This window comes from Pongo abelii, chromosome 5 (assembly GCF_028885655.2).
Source record: "Pongo abelii isolate AG06213 chromosome 5, NHGRI_mPonAbe1-v2.0_pri, whole genome shotgun sequence".
In the NCBI taxonomy this organism is placed as follows: Eukaryota; Metazoa; Chordata; class Mammalia; order Primates; family Hominidae; genus Pongo; species Pongo abelii.
The window spans coordinates 164,655,200-164,676,754 of NC_071990.2; the positions used below are offsets into that span (position 1 = coordinate 164,655,200).

Consider the following 21,555-nt stretch of genomic DNA (forward strand, 5'->3'; position numbering starts at 1 on the left):
CATGTTGGCCAAGTTGGTCTCACACTCCTGGCCTCAAGTGATCTGCCCACCTTGGCCTCCCAAAGTGCTGGGATTACAGGCATGAATCTGCCACCACTGGATTTTCACTTTTTTTGTGTAACACATTTTCCTTCCGTAAGGGGAAAATAAACAAATAATTCATTAATTTAATTTTCAAAATTTATTTATGGCTCTGATAAGACAAACATAAAAGCCAACAGCATATTTTAAAGCTATTTTGAAAATATAAAAAGAATGATTACTATGGTTGACTCAATCCAGCTGTGCCCCAAGAAAACTGAATGAATGTTGATGATAAAAATATCTGAAAACTGTATGAGAAACTACATAGACATATATGCTAGGAACTTACAGATTTTATGCCCCAATTAAGGCCTGCGAATAAACTGAGACGAGTCTTCAAGATAATAGAAGCAGAAATCATATCTTTGTCTTAATTACCATTTATAAAGTTAATATAAAATAAAATTTCCCTAAGTATTACAGAAAAGCGAACACAGCAAGACAATTTTACATTGTCAACAAACTGGAAATGGGCAGGAAAGCTGCTTCCTTTGAAACAACCTAACCCGGCTTTCATGACACTGATTCATGAAACATTAAATGAAACATGAAATTGATTAGCCTCTTTCACTTCTATACTCCAAATTTTCTCCCACTTTGAAAATATCTATTATTTCACTAACTCAAAGGCCAAAAATCTAATAGCATTTGTTACTCATTTTCGACCACTGGCCTAACCCCATTCCAGGCACCTTCAGAAATAACACTGCCTTTCTGCCCTGACATAGAGTCAGAGACCTAAAGAGCCTTGTTGGGAGAGCAGTCTTCCCTGGGCCTACATATCTTACTGCAGGGGTCCCCAGGCCGCAGGCTGCCCTGTTAGGAACTGGGCCGCACAGCAGGAGGTGGGTGGTGAGCAAGCGGAGCCAGTGAAGCTTCCTCTGTATTTACAGTTGCTCCCTATCACTTGCCTTACCACCTGAGCTCCACCTCCTGTCTGATCAGCAGAGGTATTAGATTCTCACCGGAGCGTGAACCCTATTGTGAACTCTGCATGTGAGGGATCTAGGCTACAGGCTCCTTATGAGAATCTAATGCCTGATGATCTGTCACTGTCTCCCATCACCTCCAGATGGGATTGTCCAGTTACAGGAAAATAAACTCAGGGCCCCCACTGATTCTACACTATGGTGAATTGTTACTTCATTGTAATATATAATTATTTCATTATATATTACAATGTAATAAGGGCACAATAAATGTAATGCACTTGAATTACACTTGAAACCACCCTCCTTGGTGAAAAATTGTCTTATGAAACCAATCCCAGGTGCCAAAAAGGTTGGAGACTGCTGTCTTACTGGGTATGCCAAGACATCAAGGGTCTGAACACTTTTTTTTTTTTTTAACCTGGGCTATTTCTCAGGTTGCTTTTGCAGATGAGAGATGAGGCAACCTCTCCCCTTGGACAAACAGCAGACTGACTTACTGCTTGTTATAAAAGCAGTGAATTCCCCAAACTCAGAGTTCCTTAGTTGCAATGCATACTCACTCATTCATAGCATCCATCCGGATCATAGGAATTGAAAGCAAGGGCAATTGATGCCAATATGCTGGTGCTCATGCTGCTTATTGTGCCAAGGGTAATAAAACGTTTTCTTTCTGACCCGGAAGTCTCATGTCTTCTGCCAGTAACCATGAAACAGTAACTGGCTAAAACGTATGAGAAACGACACACATACTATTAGCTTCCAAATACGGTAAGATCATATCTCAGATCTGACAGTCTTGGTGCAGGAACATAGCTATCTGGAGAAGGAAGGAAAAGTGTCCAGAGATTGGGTCCAGGCATATAAAAAAATCTCCCTGAAATCTGAGAGCGAATACTCTTGCCTAGGAGGTGGACAGTGGGGTGTGGTGGGTAGGAATAAGGGTCCCTACTGTCCTGCGTGCTAATGAGGCTAAGAGAGGCAAGATTGAAATGAGTATGTAAATGGAATCGTGGATATTGCTCACTCATTCTCCTCCATGGGATGGGGGTGTTATCATGACAAGGGGGCAGCAAGAAAGGCAATGTGGGTGTGGCTGCTGAGCCAGGGGTCCTCAAAGCTGACACAGTGTCTCAATAATAATGACCTTTTTACCTGATATAGGTCTTTGTGCGGACCATCAACTTTAGAAGTCTGGTTAAGCCTCACATAGGCTGCTGCTTGAAAGCCACAGTAAACGTGCCTTGTTGATTAACACGGAGCTGCTGTCCCTCTCATACTACCTGATCCCTCCCTTCCCCTCTATTCTGAACTCAGCTGCTTTAAGGAGAAGGATGACTGGGCTGGGTTTAAGGTCTCCCTATCCCCAGGGGACAGAAAGCCCCTGGCACCCCCTACAAACACACACACACACACACACACACACATACAACTGTTTGGTATGATGAGGAAGAAAGGAACTCAACTGTTATGAGTCCAAGTTCCCATTCTTCCTGGTCCATGGAAGAAAAGCACACTGAACTCTACTAATGGGGTTTAGTGCTTCCCAGTGGGAAAGGGGAGGTGAACTAGCCTTGTAAAGGTGCCCTCTGGGCTTATTCAATGTGGTGTTGTAGCAGCTCCCATATTCAATTCTATAATAAGAACTGATGTATTACACATTTGCACGGCCTAATCCCTGAAGTGTCAGAAGGGCTTTTCATGTTCCAGAACTGCTGCAGAGGCCCCTGCCCACTATAACAGCATCACCTGTTTGATGGAGCTACAAAGTACTTAAAAAAAAAAAAAAAAACCAGCAGCTGTTAACCTGCAACTAAGCTCTGGTGGAGAAAAATGAACACCTGAAATCCCATTTTCAGGTGAATCTACTTAAAGAGGTGGGAAGGGCCTAAGAGGCCCTGCTGGTCAAATGGAAATGGTATATTCAAGGGCACAGTGTATCCAGCCCTAGCATCATCCACTATTAAATGAAAATAATGGCAGCTACTTCTTTGGAGAAACCATATCCCCCACTCCACTACTGGAAACAGAGCTGCTGGTTCAAGAAGGCTCTCAGAGGTTCCCATCAAGGATGGCCTGGTTCACTGACAGTTTGATGAAGCTAAAAGCCGATGGTGGGCTCTGACCAGCAGCAGCCAAAAGGACCAGTCAGCACATTTCTCTGAATGAGCGCTCTGACCCTTGTCAGACAATGCTCCTAAAGACCAGGCATTTCATATTTTACAGACCCTTGGACTGCTGTAAATGACCTGTCTGCTTTGCCATTTGGAAGACTACAGACTGTCAGATTAAAGAGCCCCTCTGTAGGGCTACACATTTTGAAAACAAATCTTGGCTGCTGATTGGTCTGAGTGTCACTGATACAGATGCCTGCAGTAAGGGCTTATTCTCTGATGAGACCAACTGGAATCAAGCTGTTGGTCAAAACTGCTATTAAAAAAAAAACAGGAAAAGTCATGTGGACATGGCTGGCCCTGAACTATTCTGCTGTGCCGATGCCACCAACAGCATCTCCCAAACGTGGCCCTTCCCCTCAGACCTGTGCAAACTCACAGACTGCTTCAACACTGTTTCAACCTGACATACAAATTCACAGGCTTCTCCTGCCTCCCAAGCAGCCACAGCTAATGCCATGTTTAGCAATCTAGATTGTAGCAACTCAGTGACACTATGTGGCTTAATCAAACCAGTGTAATGCTGATTCCAATCAAGTGTAGCAACAAATTCCAAACTAGAGTGGCCTGTGCTCTCTACATGGGGAAAGCAGGCCACAGGATGTCTCTCCATTAGGCATGAGGGTTGCTTTCTGAAACAGCTATGATCATTGACAATGAGACCCAATATGGGCAAGTCATTGCAAACTTCCTTGCACAGATCATATTAGATAACAGACTTGTCTTGGACCGTCTGAATTAAGACCTACTGGTTTCCCTCTGGGATCTATTCATAGTAGGCTGAATCAGAGACTCCGGTCGGGGAAGGCAGAGACTGGATTAAGTCAATACTGCAGGTTGGCTTCATCCTGCTGCTTAGGATTTTATTGATTGTTGCCCTAATTAAATGCTGGTATGAGACAAGTTGAATAGTTTGGTTCCAACCTCTGTTGGTCCAAGTAATCAGAGTGACTATAGGTGGCATATTCATGTAAAAATTTACCAACAGCCAAGATGGGGATGGATAGAGACAGTTTTCCTTGGTCTTCTTACACTCCCTGCATGTCTTGTTGGGATATCAAGACTGCACTGTCCTGACTGCTCTTCACCTCGGCCATTTCTCAGGACTGTTTATACATCTGATAACCTTAAATAATGAAGCAATGTCTAACCCCAGACAAAGAGCACAGTTACTGCTTGCTATAAAAATGGAAGATTCCCTAAGCTCAGCAGTTATCATCTGCAATGCAAACCTACTGCATGCACAGCATCCATCTGGGCTATATCACATCACCCCTATGAGACTCAAGGGCAAAGGAACTAGAGTAAATATCATGACGCTTATACAACTTGCCATACCATGAGTAATAAAGCCCCTTAATCTCTGACCCATGTCTCATATCTTTTGCCAGTCTCCATGATATAAACAGGCTAACTCATTAGTTTGTAAGTACAGTAAAAATCAAAGCCCAGATCCAACATGTTTATCTCTGGCTTGCACCACATAGGGCATATGATAGAAACCCAGTTAAGACAATCATCCCCAAACTTAATGTCCAAACATGAAGTTACATAGATGTCCTAAAGTTGAACCTATCTTCTGAGATTATTTCATGGAAGCAAGAGAAAACTATTAACACATGAATGTAAAAACAAGGGTCACTTCCCCATTTTCCAGGCCTAACAAGCTTATGAAACCTCCACATAAAACTAGGGTTACTCACTTCAGTTCCGGTTCCTCCAGAGTAAAACCCCTCTGAAGGGGCACTATTACCACCGCTTCAGCACACTAGAGTGTGGAGGAGAAATACTAAGTATATGAGATGCTGTAATATTATAGTTTGAACGGAAGGGTGATTTGAGATGTGAAAGGAAGTGAATAAGAAGTGCTACTAGACATGGGCAACATACTTTTTAAATTCCAAACTTGATTTCAAAAAGTAGAATCAATCAGTCCAACAAACAAAAAACCCACCTTCCAGGAGGTGGAAGAATGGCAAGAAAACTGGTATTTATAAAATTACGTCTCTTTGGCCGGGCACAGTGGCTCACGCCTGTAATCCCAGCACTTTGGGAGGCCAAGGCAGGCAGATCACGAGGTCAGGAGATCAAGACCATCCTGGCTAATACGGTGAAACCCCGTCTCTACTAAAAATACAAAAAATTAGCCAGGCGTGGTGGCGGGCGCCTGTAGTCCCAGCTACTCGGGAGGCTGAGGCAGGAGAATGGCGTGAACCCGGGAGGTGGAGCTTGCAATGAGCCAAGATCGCGCCACTGCACTCCAGCCTGGGCGACAGAGAGAGACTCCACCTCAAAAAAAAAAAAAAAAAAAATTAGGTCTCTTTTGCTACAAGGGAGGGAAGTCAGAAAAAGTATGCCAGATTCAGGGAATAAAAAGTGTTAAGAAATATCATAGTGTTATATCCCATTATCAAAAATCCTACAATTAGGGTTCAAAATTCACCTTCAGAAATTTAATAAAAAGACTCAAATGTCACCAAGTGCTTTATGTATGATTATTGGCAAAATATGTTTGTTAGCTATTACTTATACTGTTTTTTAAAAGCAAAAAAAAAAAAAAAGAACTTAAAAGAGAGGATGAAATAACCATTCAGAAGCAGAATTATAGAAGCTAATTATTAAAATAACTCAGCATTATATCCAGACCTCTAGCTGAGCAGATATCAAAGGCAAATCAGTAAATATTCTAAAATGACTGCTTTGTAATGTATATGATTAAAACAAACCGTGCTAAAAATTAAGAAAATTCACATTGCTTCAGAAATTTCACATTCACTTGTCTCCGTAATTCAATAAAAATAAAATAAATGGTTTTTCAGAACAGCCACCATCAGCAATGTGACGTTTGATCATTCCTCTGCCCCGCTGTGAGATGAGGTAAAGGTAGATATATTTATTCACACCACTCTGCATCCTCATGGATAAGTGAGGCTGTCGGCATGTCCCGTGACTTAATTATGTGGTGGCCCTGCTGGAGGTGTGCTTGCTTACCGTAAACAGACAAAATTATCTCAAAACTACCCCCAATTTACAAGAAAAACGTTCAAGTTTAAACCAATCTTTAACACAAAAGAACATCTTCAGAACAATTGTGAAAAAAATCAGACTTCATTCTTTGCTTTGCGTCACGGGGCCTTTGTCTGAGCAGGGGCTGAGGAGATGCAGGGACACTGGTGACAGGGAGGGAGGGGCCCTGAGAGCAGGCACTGAAACAAACCTGCTCTTCCCATTTAAAAAAAAACCCTTCAGAATAATGTAAATGAGCTCCCACCCAAATTAAATTGCCTTGAGGTTTTCCCTCCAAGGCTTTTGGCATTATAAATACCCCCTGACTTTCGCCTGTCATGTTTCCTCCATCAATCATGGAGTAGCCTAGAATTAAATTGAAATGATTGGATCAAGAAAAATCAAATTTTTTAACATTTAGTTGCAGTAATGTGATTACGAACCTTTTAGTGATATTGTAATTACTTTGAAGCTTTGAGCATATGTTTCTACTGAGAGCATTTCACGGAGAAAAGCTGCATTAGGGAAACCAGTAAATACAGACCCCAGTGAAGCAAAAGTGCATTTGTTGTAAAGTTAAAAGCTAACGGTGGAAAAGAGACAAAGCATCTACGTAACTTACACCCTAAACAGGCTGCATAGGGTAACCACTTTTAAAAATCTCTACTTCTTCCAAAATTCAAATAATTTAAGCATTTCCCTCTAAGGGCAAGCACTAGGGAAGCAATAAGAAGAAACAACAGTAAAGGACAAGGTGAAAAAAAAAAAAAAAAAGAAGGAAAAAGTCATCGTCCTTGTGCTAGCTCCAGTATTTGCATGGAAAAGATGACAGACAAAACTCTCTCTCTTAAAATTAATGAATCATCTCCTGAGAATATGAAACATTTTGAAGATACTTAATTTTCACCAAAGTCAAGGCATATAGTTACTTCCCATATTTGTTAATTTTTTTCTCCCATCTCGACACTTAGTGGGATTCTGCTGGGCTAGGAGCCCCAAAGATAAATGAAGTGGGGCCCCACCCCAAAGGTTAATATCAAAAGAGATTGGATTCCTCAAGGGACATGGGAGAAGACAAGCCAGAGGCAAGGATAAAGGTCTTCTCTCCTTTGAATCACACTTTCATTCAGGCAACAATTATTCATTAAGTACAAGCACGCTGATTTCCTCAAGAATAGGGCAGGTAAGTAAAGATACACTATAAAGATGGAATGAGATTCGGTTTTTAAAGTTTAGAGGAAAACAATTCTGTCAAGATAGTCTGAAGTACACAAACCTTTTGAAGGGTTTGTTTCTTCAGATTATATTAAAGTACAGCTAATTGCCCTAATAGCTTAAAGATCCTAAGTGGGAAGCCGTGTAATAGCTCCAAGTGCTTAATTTGGCTACTGGCAATTTTATATTTCAAATTTGAATTCACATCTCACTTTCAGCGACAGACATAGCCACTTCCTCCTGCCTTAGAGTTCCTAGCATTAAGATTGAGTGGTTCCTCATTACTCAGAGCAAAACCTGAATTCTCCAGTATGGCATGGAAAATTGCACTGAGCTGGTCCCGACACCCTAATCTATCGTCACCTCCCACTCCATGCTCCCTGTGCTCCATCCCGTCAACTACTCATCCTTCCTAACACAGCCCCTGCTAACAAGCCTGCCATCTTGCTGGGGCCAGCCCCTCTGTTTCGAACGCGCTTTCTTTCTTGGCCTGCTCAAGAGTCCAGTCTGTTCTTAAGATCCAGCTTAAATAAATTCCACCTCTGCTGAAGGTTCCCCTGCTTTATCACACAATGAAGTGCACCTCCATGATAACATCTATTATTGTCAATGGTTACTTTCCATGTGTACACAGCATCTTCACTAACTGTGACTTCCTCATTTAGATACGCACGCTTAGTGCCTATCATAAATCCTATAATTTAAGGTGTCAATAAATATTTGCCGAATTTAACATTTTCTTTTTTCAGCAAAAAATGAATGTTTTCTTCTTTAAAAACCAAATTCTGCATTCATCTATTTTAAAAATTTATCCCATATTACTTTACAGTTTCTCCTAACCGTATTAACAATGTGTAAGGGAATATTTTCCAAATGTTTCTGTTACAACTGCCTCAAGAAACCAAATTCTATGCTGACATCTGTGAGAAATTACAAGATTTCACTCTTTTGTCCTTCTCAACTTAATAATTTAAAATTCTAACTATAATTTTCAACCAACCCATATTAGTTATTATTTACAAAGGACAGGACAATGTTAAACAATTCCAGGGAGCATTAAGTGTCTAACACTCATAGTGAACTGTCAAATCAGAAAGCAATATACATATAATGGTTATTTGCTTCCACTTTGCCTGATCGTCTGTTATGTGAAGTGGTATCTCCTGTCCAAAGCATAACAAAACTTCCCCTTCTCTACAGGATACAAATTAGCAACCTGGTACATATCAAATTACCCAGCTGCAATGTACTATGGGAGTCCAAGAGAATATTCACACCTTCTTTTGCCACCTGAGAAAACTACCTTGAAAAGTGAGTTATGTCCTTGGCTAGCTTCATCAACTAGTCCATACACCCTACCAGCCTGCACACACACACACACACACACACACACGACTCCTCATGTGTAACACTACTGCATTACCTTTAAGTGACCTCACAACAGGCAAAAATCAAGTCGTAGCTCTCTGTCATTCTTCCTTCATAAGGAAGTACCTAACCATACGTTTAAATGGTGAAGCATTACTGGTAACTGTGGTGGCTGAATAATGCCTCCTTGCCCCTGAAACCTACGACTGTTTCCCGATATGACAAAAGAGACTTTGAAGATGTGATTAAGTTAAGGATCTGGAGACGAACAGGCTATCCTGGTGGCTCCTGAATACAACCTCACGTGTTCTTTTAAGAGGAAGGCAGAGCAAGATTTGATGGCAGTCAAGGTGAAGGCAATGTGACCACAGAAGCAGAGACTGGAGTGATGTGGCCAGGAGCCAAGGAATGCCAGCAGCCTCCAGAAGTGAAAGAGGAGTCTCCACAGGAGCTTCTATTAATGGAAGGGGCTAGTCCAGCTAACACCTTGATTTTAGTTCCTTTTAGTCACTTTGGGGCTGGGCACAGTGGCTCACGCCTGTAATCCTACAACTTTGGGAGACTGAGGTGGGAAGATGACTTGAGCCCAAGAGTTCAAGACTAGTCTGGGCAACATAGCAAGATCCTGTCTCTACAAAAAATAAAAAATAAAAAAATTAGCCAGGCAGATTGGCACACACCTATAGTCCCAGCTATTCAGGAGGTTGAGCCCAGGAATTCAAGGTTGCAGTGAGCTGTGTTTGTGCCACTGCACTCCAGTCTGAGTGACAGAGGGAGACCTTGTCTCAAAAAAAAAAAAAAAAAAAAAAATAGTCATTTTGGACTTTGGGCCTCCAGAACTGTAAGAAAATACATTTGGGTTTAAAAGTCACTAAACTTGCGGTAATTTGTTACAGCAACAACAGGAACTATACAAAAACTAATACAGTAATCTGGTCATGCCCCAATAGTGTATAATATTAAAGAAAGTGAAATTACGGTTCTAATGTTTGTTTTCCTGAAAACACTACTTTTATGACCAGAACATGAGCATAGTATGCTACCATTGAAAATTTATCTGACATAATTTCACACAAAAGTAGAATCTGTTTTAAGTGTATTACCACGATGCATTTGTCCTTAAGATTGTGTTTATAACACATTGCTTTTCAGTATTTCCAAAACATTATACGCTTAACGCTGAAGATCTGAAAAACACAGAAATCACAATAAAAGAAAACATCCCACAACCCAAAGATATAATTTGGGGGTATACTTCCTGATATTTTTACATATACAAATGGCCACTAATGCTATCTAGTTTCCAGTTATGGTAACTAAATGGTCACATTAATACTTTTTAAAAAATAGCTTTCCCAATTATTAAGAACTCACACGTATTTGTCCACCTTAGATCACTTAATCATCCTATCATCACTGTTTTAAGACAAAAAAATCTTATTACTTCTAGAAACTTCATCTCAAATAGCATCCCCATCCCCTCTCTGACTGACTTTACCTCTATAACTTGCATTCTATTAGGCATAAAATGATTAAATTGGCTGCAAAAGCCAGAAGGAACTTTTAATGAATTTACACACAAAGAATTGTGACAACTATGTCTTGATCCAATATGAAAGTCTCTTAGATGTTGAATCTCCATTAAAAATTATTCCAGAGGCCAGGCGCTGTGGCTCATGCCTGTAATCCCAGCACTTTGGGAGGCTGAGACAGGCAGATCACAAGGTCAGGAGATCAAGACCATCCTGGCTAACACGGTGAAACCCCGTCTATACTAAAAACACAAAAAAAATTAGCCCGGCATGGTGGCAAGCGCCTGTAGTCCCAGCTACTACGGAGGCTGAGGCAAGAGAATGGAGTGAACCCGGGAGGCAGAGCTTACACTGAGCCGCAATCACACCACTGCACTCCAGCCTGGGCGACACAGCAAGACTCCGTTTCAAAAAAAAAAAATTATTCCAGAACTGTCCCCCACAAAACAAAATAGAGTTCTAAAATGGGCAGCAATGCCCAGAAATTGCCAGAACATAAAAAACAAGCACAGAGACTTGGTATAAAACTCAAGACACTGAGAACAAGATTATTTGGTGACTTCTTTGAAATCAAGATGATATAAAAGTCAATACCTATGACAGAAGCTCTGCATGTAGTGAGACACGGCAAATGCCACACACACACACACACACACACGAGAAAGGGACAATGAATAATGGAGAAAACTCTAGAGAGGGACAAAAGGAAGAAATTCCAATCATAGGGTGAGCACCTCACAGATTCCTAAATGAACAAGAGTGGAAAGCCCACAACAGATCTCTATGAAATATCACTCTCTGTATATGATTATGTCTAAATTGACTGCCCGATAAAACACATATACTTCCCATCTGATCCTATGAATTCAGACATCTTCATGTAAAAACGTCTTTAGATATTGTCACACGTAATTATACAAATTTGGTGAATATCAACTGTCTTATGCAGTCTACACTTGTCTGTGGTCAGCAGCCCAGACAAGCAGCACCTCAGAGAACGCGGCCTCACTTGTGCTTAAATCTGTACCTCTCACACTCTGGGAACTCACCAGAGAGCTATAAAGGACTTTCAGGAGAAAGGAGGTCGATTTCAAGGGTGGAGGGAAGACCCAGGGCACATGGAATATTATTCTTAAATCTGTCTAATTCTCCAAGGAGCAAACCTAACTTGCCCCCATCCTCTAGCTGCCCAGAGTTCATCATTCCTCAACTTTGTTTCAATGGAAAAAAAAAAAAATTGTAATTAGGACTGGATTTGCCTGGAAGGAAAATGCAGAGCCAGGGACTACAAAGATCTTCATTGCAGACAATTCCCAATCTAGGGAATTGTTTCCAGTAGGAGCTGTGGTGAAGCCTGGTCTGTTCCGGTCAGGCCACTCCTGTGATAACCCTCAGAAACATTACAACCCACAGTCAAGCCCTGTGGCAACAAGTAAGGAAGAAATTCACCTGTTGTTCAGACAACAGCTGCTCCTGTGAGCTGAAGAATGAAATTTTAAATTCCAGCTTCTGAGAAAATCAAGGAATGTGGGAAAGAAAAAAAAAGAGGGGACAGAAAAGAGGGAGTGCAGGTAGATGTAAAAAAAAACCCGAAAAAACTAAAAGTTGACCTCAGAAACACATATATCACAAATGTTCCTTCCTATTTCTCCATTTTATTAATACGAGCAAGTTTCAGGTGTCTACTTCCTATCATTTCATGATCTGGAAAATGAATCTACTCTGCAGGTACAATAAGCTTTAAAAATGACTATGCAGTTACAAAGGGCTTCATCACAAGATCTTATTTATGCACCGAAACTCCAAAAATATCTCACAATAGGAGTAACTGGTGTATTCAACAATTACGTAAACAAATAATAAAAATGTCTCAATCAGGACACCAATATTAGCTCCCTAATCACTAATTTTCCCCCTCATTTGATGAGGGTAGGAGTGGAGATGTGCAAAATGGGTGAGGCTGCTAACTATTGAACATTCTCTCCTCCAAAGTTAAGGGCTCTCATGTGAAACTTTATGGGGGTCTCTGTTCAGGTCTTACAGTAAAAGTACATTGGAGAAAATCATCAAGAACCCATCAATACTCTTAAAAATACACACATCTGTCCACAGATGGTCTTAATATGTGCCTAGGTATATGAGTCATGCAGATATCTAAGAGGAAGAAACTCTACTCTGCACTATTCTGGGTGACACAGTAACCACAGCTCTGATAACATTGTTCTCTCCACACAGAGAAGAAACTATAAATAGAACCCTAAGCACCATGTTCCACATATAAAAGGAGATACACACTATTTTTGGAATACAAATACACTTAAAGCTTTATTAACATGAAATAAAACACCTGTCAATGAGAGACATTAATCTATTCTACAAAAATAAGAACTTTTTAAAAAGAAATATGGCCCTTAATCAGAGATGATGTAATGACATATCAAATCAATGTCACCACCCTGAAAAAAGCCATCTCCTACCGCACAATTACCCTGCCATTCTCAGTCGAAGACTGTCCTCTATTAACACTTTATCTGGACTTCTTTCCTTTGTTTTATGGAATGAGTTTATAGACGCTTGTTCTCCATAACTAGTGATTTCAAGTATTCTGTTTTATCTAAGAAGTACAACGAAGGTCATGAGAAGTCCTCTATTAACACTTTATCCGGACTTGCTGGCACTAGTGTAACTATTTTCTACAATGTTCTATTCCATAACTTTCTATTACTTCCACAGACATCTTTCTAAAATACAACCTGTTCATAATGCTCTTTTGTAGATAATGGTTCAGTGACTCCTCCCTATCACCAACTTTAAACCCACCTCCTTGACAAAGCTTATCTGGTGTGCCTGCAACCTCACCAGATACCTTTCATTCTATTCTCTTCTCTCCCGTCCATTCCTGTCTAGAAGGCCGCCTTCACCTAGTTAACTCCTACTTGTCCTGCAGTACAACTGGAATGGCTCCACTGGGAAACAGTTGGATCTTCCAAGCTCTATAGGCTGAGTTTTCCAGTACTTCCTTGTATAAACCTGTATCATGATACCCACCTTTCAGGTTTGTAAATCTTTACTTTTCTGTACCCCTTCTAGACTATGAACAAGGACCTGATGAAGGGTAGTTACTAAAATGTTGGCTGACTCTAAAGGAGGTGCTAATTGCCTCACACCGAAAAAAGGGTGAGAGGTGACATGGAAAATTTCATATAAAGTTGGTGCCATTGGAATTGGATCTTGAATGATGAACAGTAGTTTTCAGATGTACAACAGAAAGAAAGGGCATTCAGATCAACGAGAATCACATGAGCAAAAGAAACATGAAAAATCACGTGTTGCAGGCATGTATGTATGTGCTGATATGTACATACATCTTTCTAATTACTCTTCTTCTGTACTGGTGAAGGTGGAATCTATACCACCAATATAAGCCTAATCAGCCCAACTAGGCCACAAACTCATTGGGAAGAAATCGTCATTTCTATGTACCTTCCCCACAGGCAATATACAGACATATACAACCTATGTGTACCCACCCCTACCCAGCGCCACCTAATACATATGGTATAATAAAGAAATGACACTGAAATAATAATCATAAATACCTATTCATTCAAGGAAAAAAGGTTTCTATTTGGTGAAAAACAGACATTTGAGTTAACCTGTTAAGAGTCCTAGGTAATTAGGAAATTACTGGGGGAATAGAATCCTATTACTGTAATTCCTTTTAACCAAGATTCTATCCTACAGGATGAAGTAAATAAGCCAGGGAGGTGAGCTGCAACATAAATCAGCCAACTGTCACATGAGTCTCTTTAATATTACAAAATTGAGGGAGAGAAACCACTCAGATTACTACGAAGAAACATTTAAAATGAGCTCATTAAATGCAAATTAAAACAGAAACATTGAATAAGCACTGGGCTACAATTAAAGGCTGCAGAAACAGCAGGTAAGAAACAATTTTCATTGATCAAAGAACTAAAAGCTAACAGAATAAAGTATTTTGCATTAAAACTGCTTTCATGAATATGAAACATTTCGAAGTAAGAACTCTTTTTTTTGCATTTTTCAAATAAGCTTTGGAGGTAGGAATGGATTTACATATCTTATTACAAAGTACTTTCATTGTATCATTTTCAGGCAATGAAACTATGAGGTTTCAAAAAATGCAGACTTCAAAAACATCCTCAGAAATAGGGCCAAAATTGTAAAGGGCAAAGGGTCACTTTAGCGCCTTTGGACCCAAGGAAGAACTATTATATCATTACACAAAATCTTCTATGCAAAACTTTAGTAGAGCCTATTTTTGACACAATTTTACCTCACCATAAACAGAAGCTTTGGGGTACTTGCATAGAGCTGGTTTTCATCAACTTATCAAAATGGCAGGGCAAACAGCAGTACACAGTATATTCAACTAGAAATATAAATTAAGACTTTAAAATTCACTGCACACAAGCTTGAAAACAAATATGCAGATGTGTAGGCAAATGGTGAAGTCGGAATGTACATTCCTGATGGCAAGGGACTTTTTCTGTTGTGTTCCCTCGTTTCCCTGGCACCTAGAGCAGTCAAGGGTACACAGCAGGTGCTAGAATCACTGGATCTGCTTTTGCAAAACTAACACATTATAAGATGAGAATGCGAAGTTTTCTTCTAACTTAATTTGAAAAGTTAAAAGATACTGTTTTTCATCTGCCAAAAGGACAAAAATAAAAAAATCTTTGATGGCACATGGGAGGAAATGGGCACTCTTACACACACTGAAAGGGAGGGCAGGGCCACCAAAGACAGTTGTGCAGCTTGTACACTGAAAGACACTACACCTAGGGTGAGAGAGAGGTGGGGGACCGGAGATCCAGGAGGCGTTCTGCTAGTGAAAGCTGAGTCAGTCTCGGGAAGGACGTCTTTTGGTAATTTTCAGCCCAGAGGGGCAGGGCAGCTCTTTACTACCATGTAAAATAGGGCAACTTATTCCAGAAAAATTTTGAAATACCTAAGAAAATGTAAAATCTATAAACTGTTTAACTCAAATTGTCAGATGATTTTTATTTTACATCTATGCTTACATGTGCAAGTAAAAAGATATGGCCACAAACATTTCTGATAACAGTTTTCTGTAAACCTAATGAGTGCTTATTTATTGGTAAAATTTTCATAATTAGTGTATCCTATAAAAGACTAGGTAAGAATCGCCGTGGAGTGGATCTGGACATGCAGATATGTAAATTCTCAAAGAGATGCTAAGTGATACAAGGTATAGAAGAGACTATGTTCCAATGAATGGTTTTTGTCAATCAAAAATCTTCTTAGAAGTCTAAGATACTGAATGTGTATTTCAATACTGACAACATTGTTGTATATATAACCATGCACTCTAATATCTGCTGTGACTCAAATACCTAAATCCAGTACTACGGAACATTTAGAACATACCACAAATATCAACACTAACATTCCATTTTAAACACAAAGAATTGCTCATTTTTTTAAAAGTCAAAATATATTTTTAATAGAGGTACCAAAAATTACATTTTTCTAAGTTGAATTATTTTAAGCTTTTCTATTCTGCTTTATATCATCTTGAAGTCCTTCTTCACACTTTCCACAAAGGCACAATTTTTAACCAACTCCAAGTAAATTATGTTTCTGCAGCTGCCTGGGTCAGGGCATTCAACCTATCAATCACAATCCAGGTGGGAAATGTAAGTACTTTTGAAACAGTCCTCATGCCAATAAGGGAATCTTCGGTTTTGAGAAAGTAAAAGGAAGGTACATTTCATTAGCAGTGAGGTCACAGTCAGTCCTGTTTACTCCTATTCTACCAGGAAACCCATCTTTACGCTTCTCCTTAAAGTAAGCCAGGATTTAAATAAAGTGGCAGAACATTATTCGCAAGGTTGAGGCAGGAAATTAAAGAACAATAAAATTAAAAAGAAAGAGAAATAAGTTTTCCTGTTTTAGGCTAACTTGTCCCAGAAGCAGCAACAGGCACAGCCCAGACCCAGGAAAAGTCTTGATAATATTATCTAATGCGCTCTGGAGACTCTCCCAGCACTCCCTCAACACAGGAAGAAGAAAAACAAATTTTCCTTTGTTTTATAGAATGAGTTTATAGACTCTTGTTCTCTGTAACTAGTGAGTGATTTCAAGTATTCTGTTTTATCTAAGAAGTACAACGAAGGTCATGAGAAGCCTGAGTAGGCCTGAACTACAGCTGCCTGGGCACCACAGTGAAAGTTATAGGATAAGCCTGTGCCCAGGCAAACCTAGATAACGAACATCTGGGTTGCTTGGCAATAGTCATCTGCAATCCTGTCTTTGTCCTGCCTCTGTGTCCCTGCTTTCACGCCATTGTAAGCTTGCTTCAAGCTAGCCCACCTCCGTTTGTGAAGTGTGTATAAAAGTCAAGTACTGTCTTTATTCTGGGCCCAGTCTTTTGGACGTGAGTCAGCTGGGCCTGAGTATACTCAATAAAGATTCTCCTGTTTCAACCTGAGGTCTCTCTTATCCTCCCGAATCCCGCAACAAGGTGAGTGTAACAGTTAGAGAAAGCACAGGCCTAAAGGAGCAAGCTTTGAGAAGCACTCTTACCTTTAACAGAAAATCCCAGATACATACTATTTACATTTACTGATCACTGGATAAAGTCTATAATGTCTTTCCTGGCTCTGAATTTTTGTCACAAAAACACAAAACCCATCACTCCAAGGCTTCCTTTTAATGGTTTTCACTTTCACCTACCTTTAGCACTGTTCACCACACCCAAATCCCAAACTGGCCATTCAGATGTTTACTGAAATGTGGCTAACGAGACTGGGCGTGGTGGCTCACGCCTGTAATCCCAGCACTTTCAGAGGCTAACGCAGGAGGACTGCTTGAGCTCAGGAGTTTGAGACCGGCCTGCGCAACATGATGAAACTCCATCTCTACAAAAACTTAAAAAAAAAAATTGGCAGGCATGGTGGCACACAACTGTAGTCACAGCTACTCAGGAGGCTGAGATGGGAGCATCACTTGAGCCCAGGAGCTGGAGGCTGCAGTGAGCTGTGATGGTGCCACTGCACTCCAGCCTGGGTGACAGAGCCAGAACCTGTCTCAAAAAGACAAAAAAAAAAAAGAAAAAAAAAAAAAAGACACGTGTCTAATTTCAGAATGACGCAATGCAACTAGTTGAATAATTTATTGCACATTGTCCACAATCTTATATGTAAGGCACATTTCCTAGGGAAAGTGGGAATGGATTTAATCATTTATGCTATAATGTACACTCATTTGCACTATGTAAAACAATGGGTGGAGTGAAAGAACACTTTTAAAAACCAATCTTATATTCTCCATGTCATTACCAGTAATTGATAACGGTTTAATAATCAATTCCAAAGATCATATTTCTTCCTTATTGGAAGAATTACATAAAACTAAACAGAACTGTCCAAACATATTTCATCCTAATAAAGTTATTTATATAATCACTTATTAGGTAATAATCTATAACTGAGTAATGTTCCTTAGATCTTAAGTGCCTGTCTTCATACAGCTTTACAATAAATTTGTTTCTCTTAAAATTATCTGTGCACTAGATTAAGTTAAATTAAAATAAAATGTATTTAACTGTCTTCAAAATAAGGTATAGGCTATTTTCTTCCTGTAGACTACTGACAGCATGGATATTGCAAAATCTCTTCTACTTGGTTTTCTGATTCAGTTCAAACTTGTGCTTGCAAGTGAATCTTACGTAAATGTCACTTAAAGGGCTCAAGAAGACTCATAAAAAATAATTTTTTTCCTAATTTAACTTTCAAGTCATTCACCAAAAGTCAGACCATGCTAGAAAGGGAAGAAAAGTTGGACAATTTTACCACAGAGACAAAGACAATGCCAGTTAGCTGCCTTGATTCTCCCACTGATGGGCAGAATGTTTACATTTTAACAATAACTTCATAAATAAAAAGATGTAAGAAGTGTTTTCAGTGCATAAAGATCACATATTTTATAAATCCACCTCTCTTCTTCTGGACAGACCACATCTGACTTCGAACGGACTCACTGCAATCAAAAGTGTTTTGTAAGGGACCCTCCTCAGGAATTAGCCCTAAACAAGCTCACTAAACCCTCCATACATAACCTGGAGAAACCTCCACAATAATGAAACCCCATATAGCACTGTTTTTTAAACATATGGTGCATTTCCATTAATTTTCAGGGATAGCCCCTAAAGTAACTTTTGGCTCAACAACCCTGGAAGAGAGGACCTTTGCTCATCTTACACATCAAGTGTTCATGAAAACCTCTGATGCCACTAAGTTTCGTTCACAAAATTGCACCTCAGTCGTTCTGTGTTTTACAAAAAAAAAAAAAAAAAATGGTTATTTTGCAAAAGGCAATAGATGCAATCTTGGCTACTATTTACTCTTAATTTTCCTTTCATCTCAGCCCTCCAACGAGAAGTTTAAAAGGAAACATCCGAGGGAGCAAGTTTAGATCCATCTGGAGGAGTTTCTGTGGAGCCGGCCACCCTCATCAGGTGCCTTCCGTTAGAGTTTAATGCTTTGCTGGGGTTTCCTGAAAGAGCCCCACAGAGAGTGGGTCTCGATGGGTCCTGAACCGCACACCAACCGGCCAGGGACCCGAAGGCGAGGGGCGGCGGCGGGGCGAAAGCTTCGGGACCCCGCACGGTCCGGGGGACCGCGAGCGAGGAGCAGGGGTGCGGGGCCGCCTGGCGTCCCCGGCGAGGTGGTCTTCATGGGAACGCTCAGAGTAGGGGCGGGCGGGCGAGGGCTTCGAACGCACACACTGGGACCCCGGACCCGCGTCGCTGAGCTGGGGAGCCCGGCGGCGCGGGCCGGGACGGCACGGGCACTTTGGCCCAGTCATTGACAGTTGGCACCGGGGGTCCTGGTCGGCCGAGGCGGGGCGTGGCGCCACAGCGGGGCGCGGGGCGGCGCAGAGAGGCTGTACCTGGCAGGTACCCACGTACCTATCATGGTCACTGGGCAGGTGGCGGCTGCGGGCCAGGAAGGGGCCTATGCGCGCAGCGGCGCCAGCCCGCGCCTCCCACCAGCGGCTCTCCTGGGTTAAATCCTCCAGGCCTTCCCGCCCCCGTGCCCGGCGCTAGGAATGCGCACGCGCGGAGGGTACGCGGCCCAGGGCCTGCTGGGAGTCGTAGTTTTAACGCGTAGTTTCTCTTCACGCCTCCTGCCTCCAGCCCCGCACCGCCGCCCTTTCCGGCTTCAGGCCCAGGAATCGTACGTCACCGGGGGGGCGGGGCTATGCGCCCGCAGTGTTGACCAGTCGCTTAGCAACCGGGAGGCTTACCTTTGGAAGCTTGTTGCAGCTCTAGCCACGGTCCTGCCCTCTTCCCGCCCCGCCCCTCCCCTAAACTCCCTTCACCTAGGAGCTGCCAAACATCTGGATCAACTTGGGCACTACGAGGGGTTGAATTTCTACCATTAACGCGCCTTTTGACTTTTTTTTTCCCGACCTCCTGCTCACATCCGTAAAACCCACTGCTTCTTTTACTACACTTTTTATGAGAACAAGACATTTTCTAGGAAGATGGTGGCAGAAAAAGAGACCCTGGGCTTAAACAAATGCCCAGACAAGATGCCGAAGAGGACCAAGCTGCTGGCACAACAGCCGCTCCCGGTGCACCAGCCTCACTCCCTGGTTTCTGAGGGCTTCACAGTCAAAGCCATGATGAAAAACTCAGTCGTAAGTGATCTTCCTGAATTAAATGCACTCGCTCCGAATCAGGGGACACGAGATTTACAGAGGTTGGCCAGCCCTAGGATGGACTCTGAGCCCATGTCCTGGGTGGTCTTTGCCAAAAATGGCAATTACTTGAAAAGTAGCAGATGGTGCCCCACAGTGTGTGGGGGGCAGGCTAGGTTGTTAGAATCTTGGGCAAGTGATATGCTTTGCCCATTTATAAGCACCTTCCTGATAACTCATGGTTTCTGGACCGCCCAAAATTACTCTTAAGCTATTTACACGAGGAAAAAATATCCCCTTTACTTACTAATTCCTAACTAGCCCCACTCAGCAAAGGGCCTTATAGAATGAGTTCTTAGAAATCATAAACTCTTGCAAAATTTAACATGAGCTGATATACTACTGGGAACATAAACTCATTAAATAATCTATATTGAGAAATTTCTTCTCTTCAACCTAGGAAATTTTAGAATATCCTAGCATTTACTCTAACAACACTTGTCTCTTACAAAATGATGTCATCTTGTTAGAGTACTGAAAGCCAACTTAATATGAACACTGTTTCTTGACAGGCCTTTTAAGATGATGTGCTTTAAACAATACAAGCTTTAGCTCATATATCTCTGCTACTAATACAATTCATATTTCATCTCTATTATTTGTAGTATTAAAAATAAAATATTCTAAGTATCATTAGAGAAAAAAGATCAAAAATATATACAAATATTTTAGCTGTCTGCATGATAGTATATATTTTTTAAACCTTCCTATTTGTTAAATAGCTTTACACTTGGTATGCTAAGGCAGATTTTGCTACTGAGTAAGCACCTGTCTGGGAATGAGGCATTAAATAATAAATGCAGCTTTCAAATTTGTGTAATTTATACCCTGGGAAGATCTGAGTTATTACATGGCAATTCATTATGTTAAATGAATAGTGTTGTTTTCCAGTGTCACATTATTTCCTTTGCTTATAGGTTGCAAACCTGATAACTTATTCCTAAACGACATACTTAAAATACATGAATGAAACAGATTACCTATAGACCTCTAGGCCAGGTTCCCATGTGGCTATGCAAAATGATATCCTAATTATTGAGAAATGTGTCAGGTGATTTACAGTAGTTAAAATTCTTGGAAATAGACTAAAATTCTGCTTGTTGTAACTAATTCTTTTTCATGGAATTTCACATAAATTGGTTCTCCTAGGAGTCAAGATGATGCATTTATCATCAATACCAAAACCATTCAGGTTAATCATTTAGTTTTTCTTCTACACAATATTTACAATTTTGGTGTTTTTTAATGTTATACTTTAATATCGCAATTTTTTTTTTTACTGGTTGGGGTTCTTTTCTGTTTTTTCCTAAACCTGTATTCATAATTCTTGTATTACATTAATTATTTAATATAATCTTACACCTAAAGAGAGAGTTCTGCAAAATCTGATGTTTCTGTATTGCCAAATGTAGTAAGTATGCCTACATGACTTAAAAAAAATTGATTATGAAGCAGGCTTCTTTATAAACAACTTAT

The 21,555-nt window shown here is 40.7% G+C and overlaps 2 protein-coding genes across 6 annotated transcripts in view; one reads left to right on the forward strand and one right to left on the reverse strand.

The window, feature by feature from the left end:
- Positions 1 to 19,400, reverse strand: part of PRKN (parkin RBR E3 ubiquitin protein ligase) — a 1,392,587-nt gene extending 1,373,187 nt beyond the window's left edge. Inside the window, 1 exon segment of the mRNA NM_001132049.1 lies at positions 19,286 to 19,400. Coding sequence (NP_001125521.1) covers positions 19,286 to 19,292 — 7 coding nt within the window. The 5' untranslated portion in view covers positions 19,293 to 19,400.
- The window catches only part of PACRG (parkin coregulated), a 592,936-nt gene continuing 590,683 nt past the window's right edge, over positions 19,303 to 21,555 (forward strand). For 4 of the 5 annotated variants that reach the window (XR_008526781.1, XM_054558790.2, XM_054558792.2 and 1 more), the window contains exon 1: positions 19,410 to 20,019. Coding sequence is in view for 4 of the 5 variants with exons in the window: in XM_054558790.2 (XP_054414765.2) it covers positions 19,864 to 20,019 (156 nt within the window). In the remaining variant the exon portion in view is untranslated. Of the gene's footprint in view, positions 20,020 to 21,555 lie in introns of all 5 variants that reach the window. The other variant, XM_024248816.3, reaches the window with a different exon arrangement.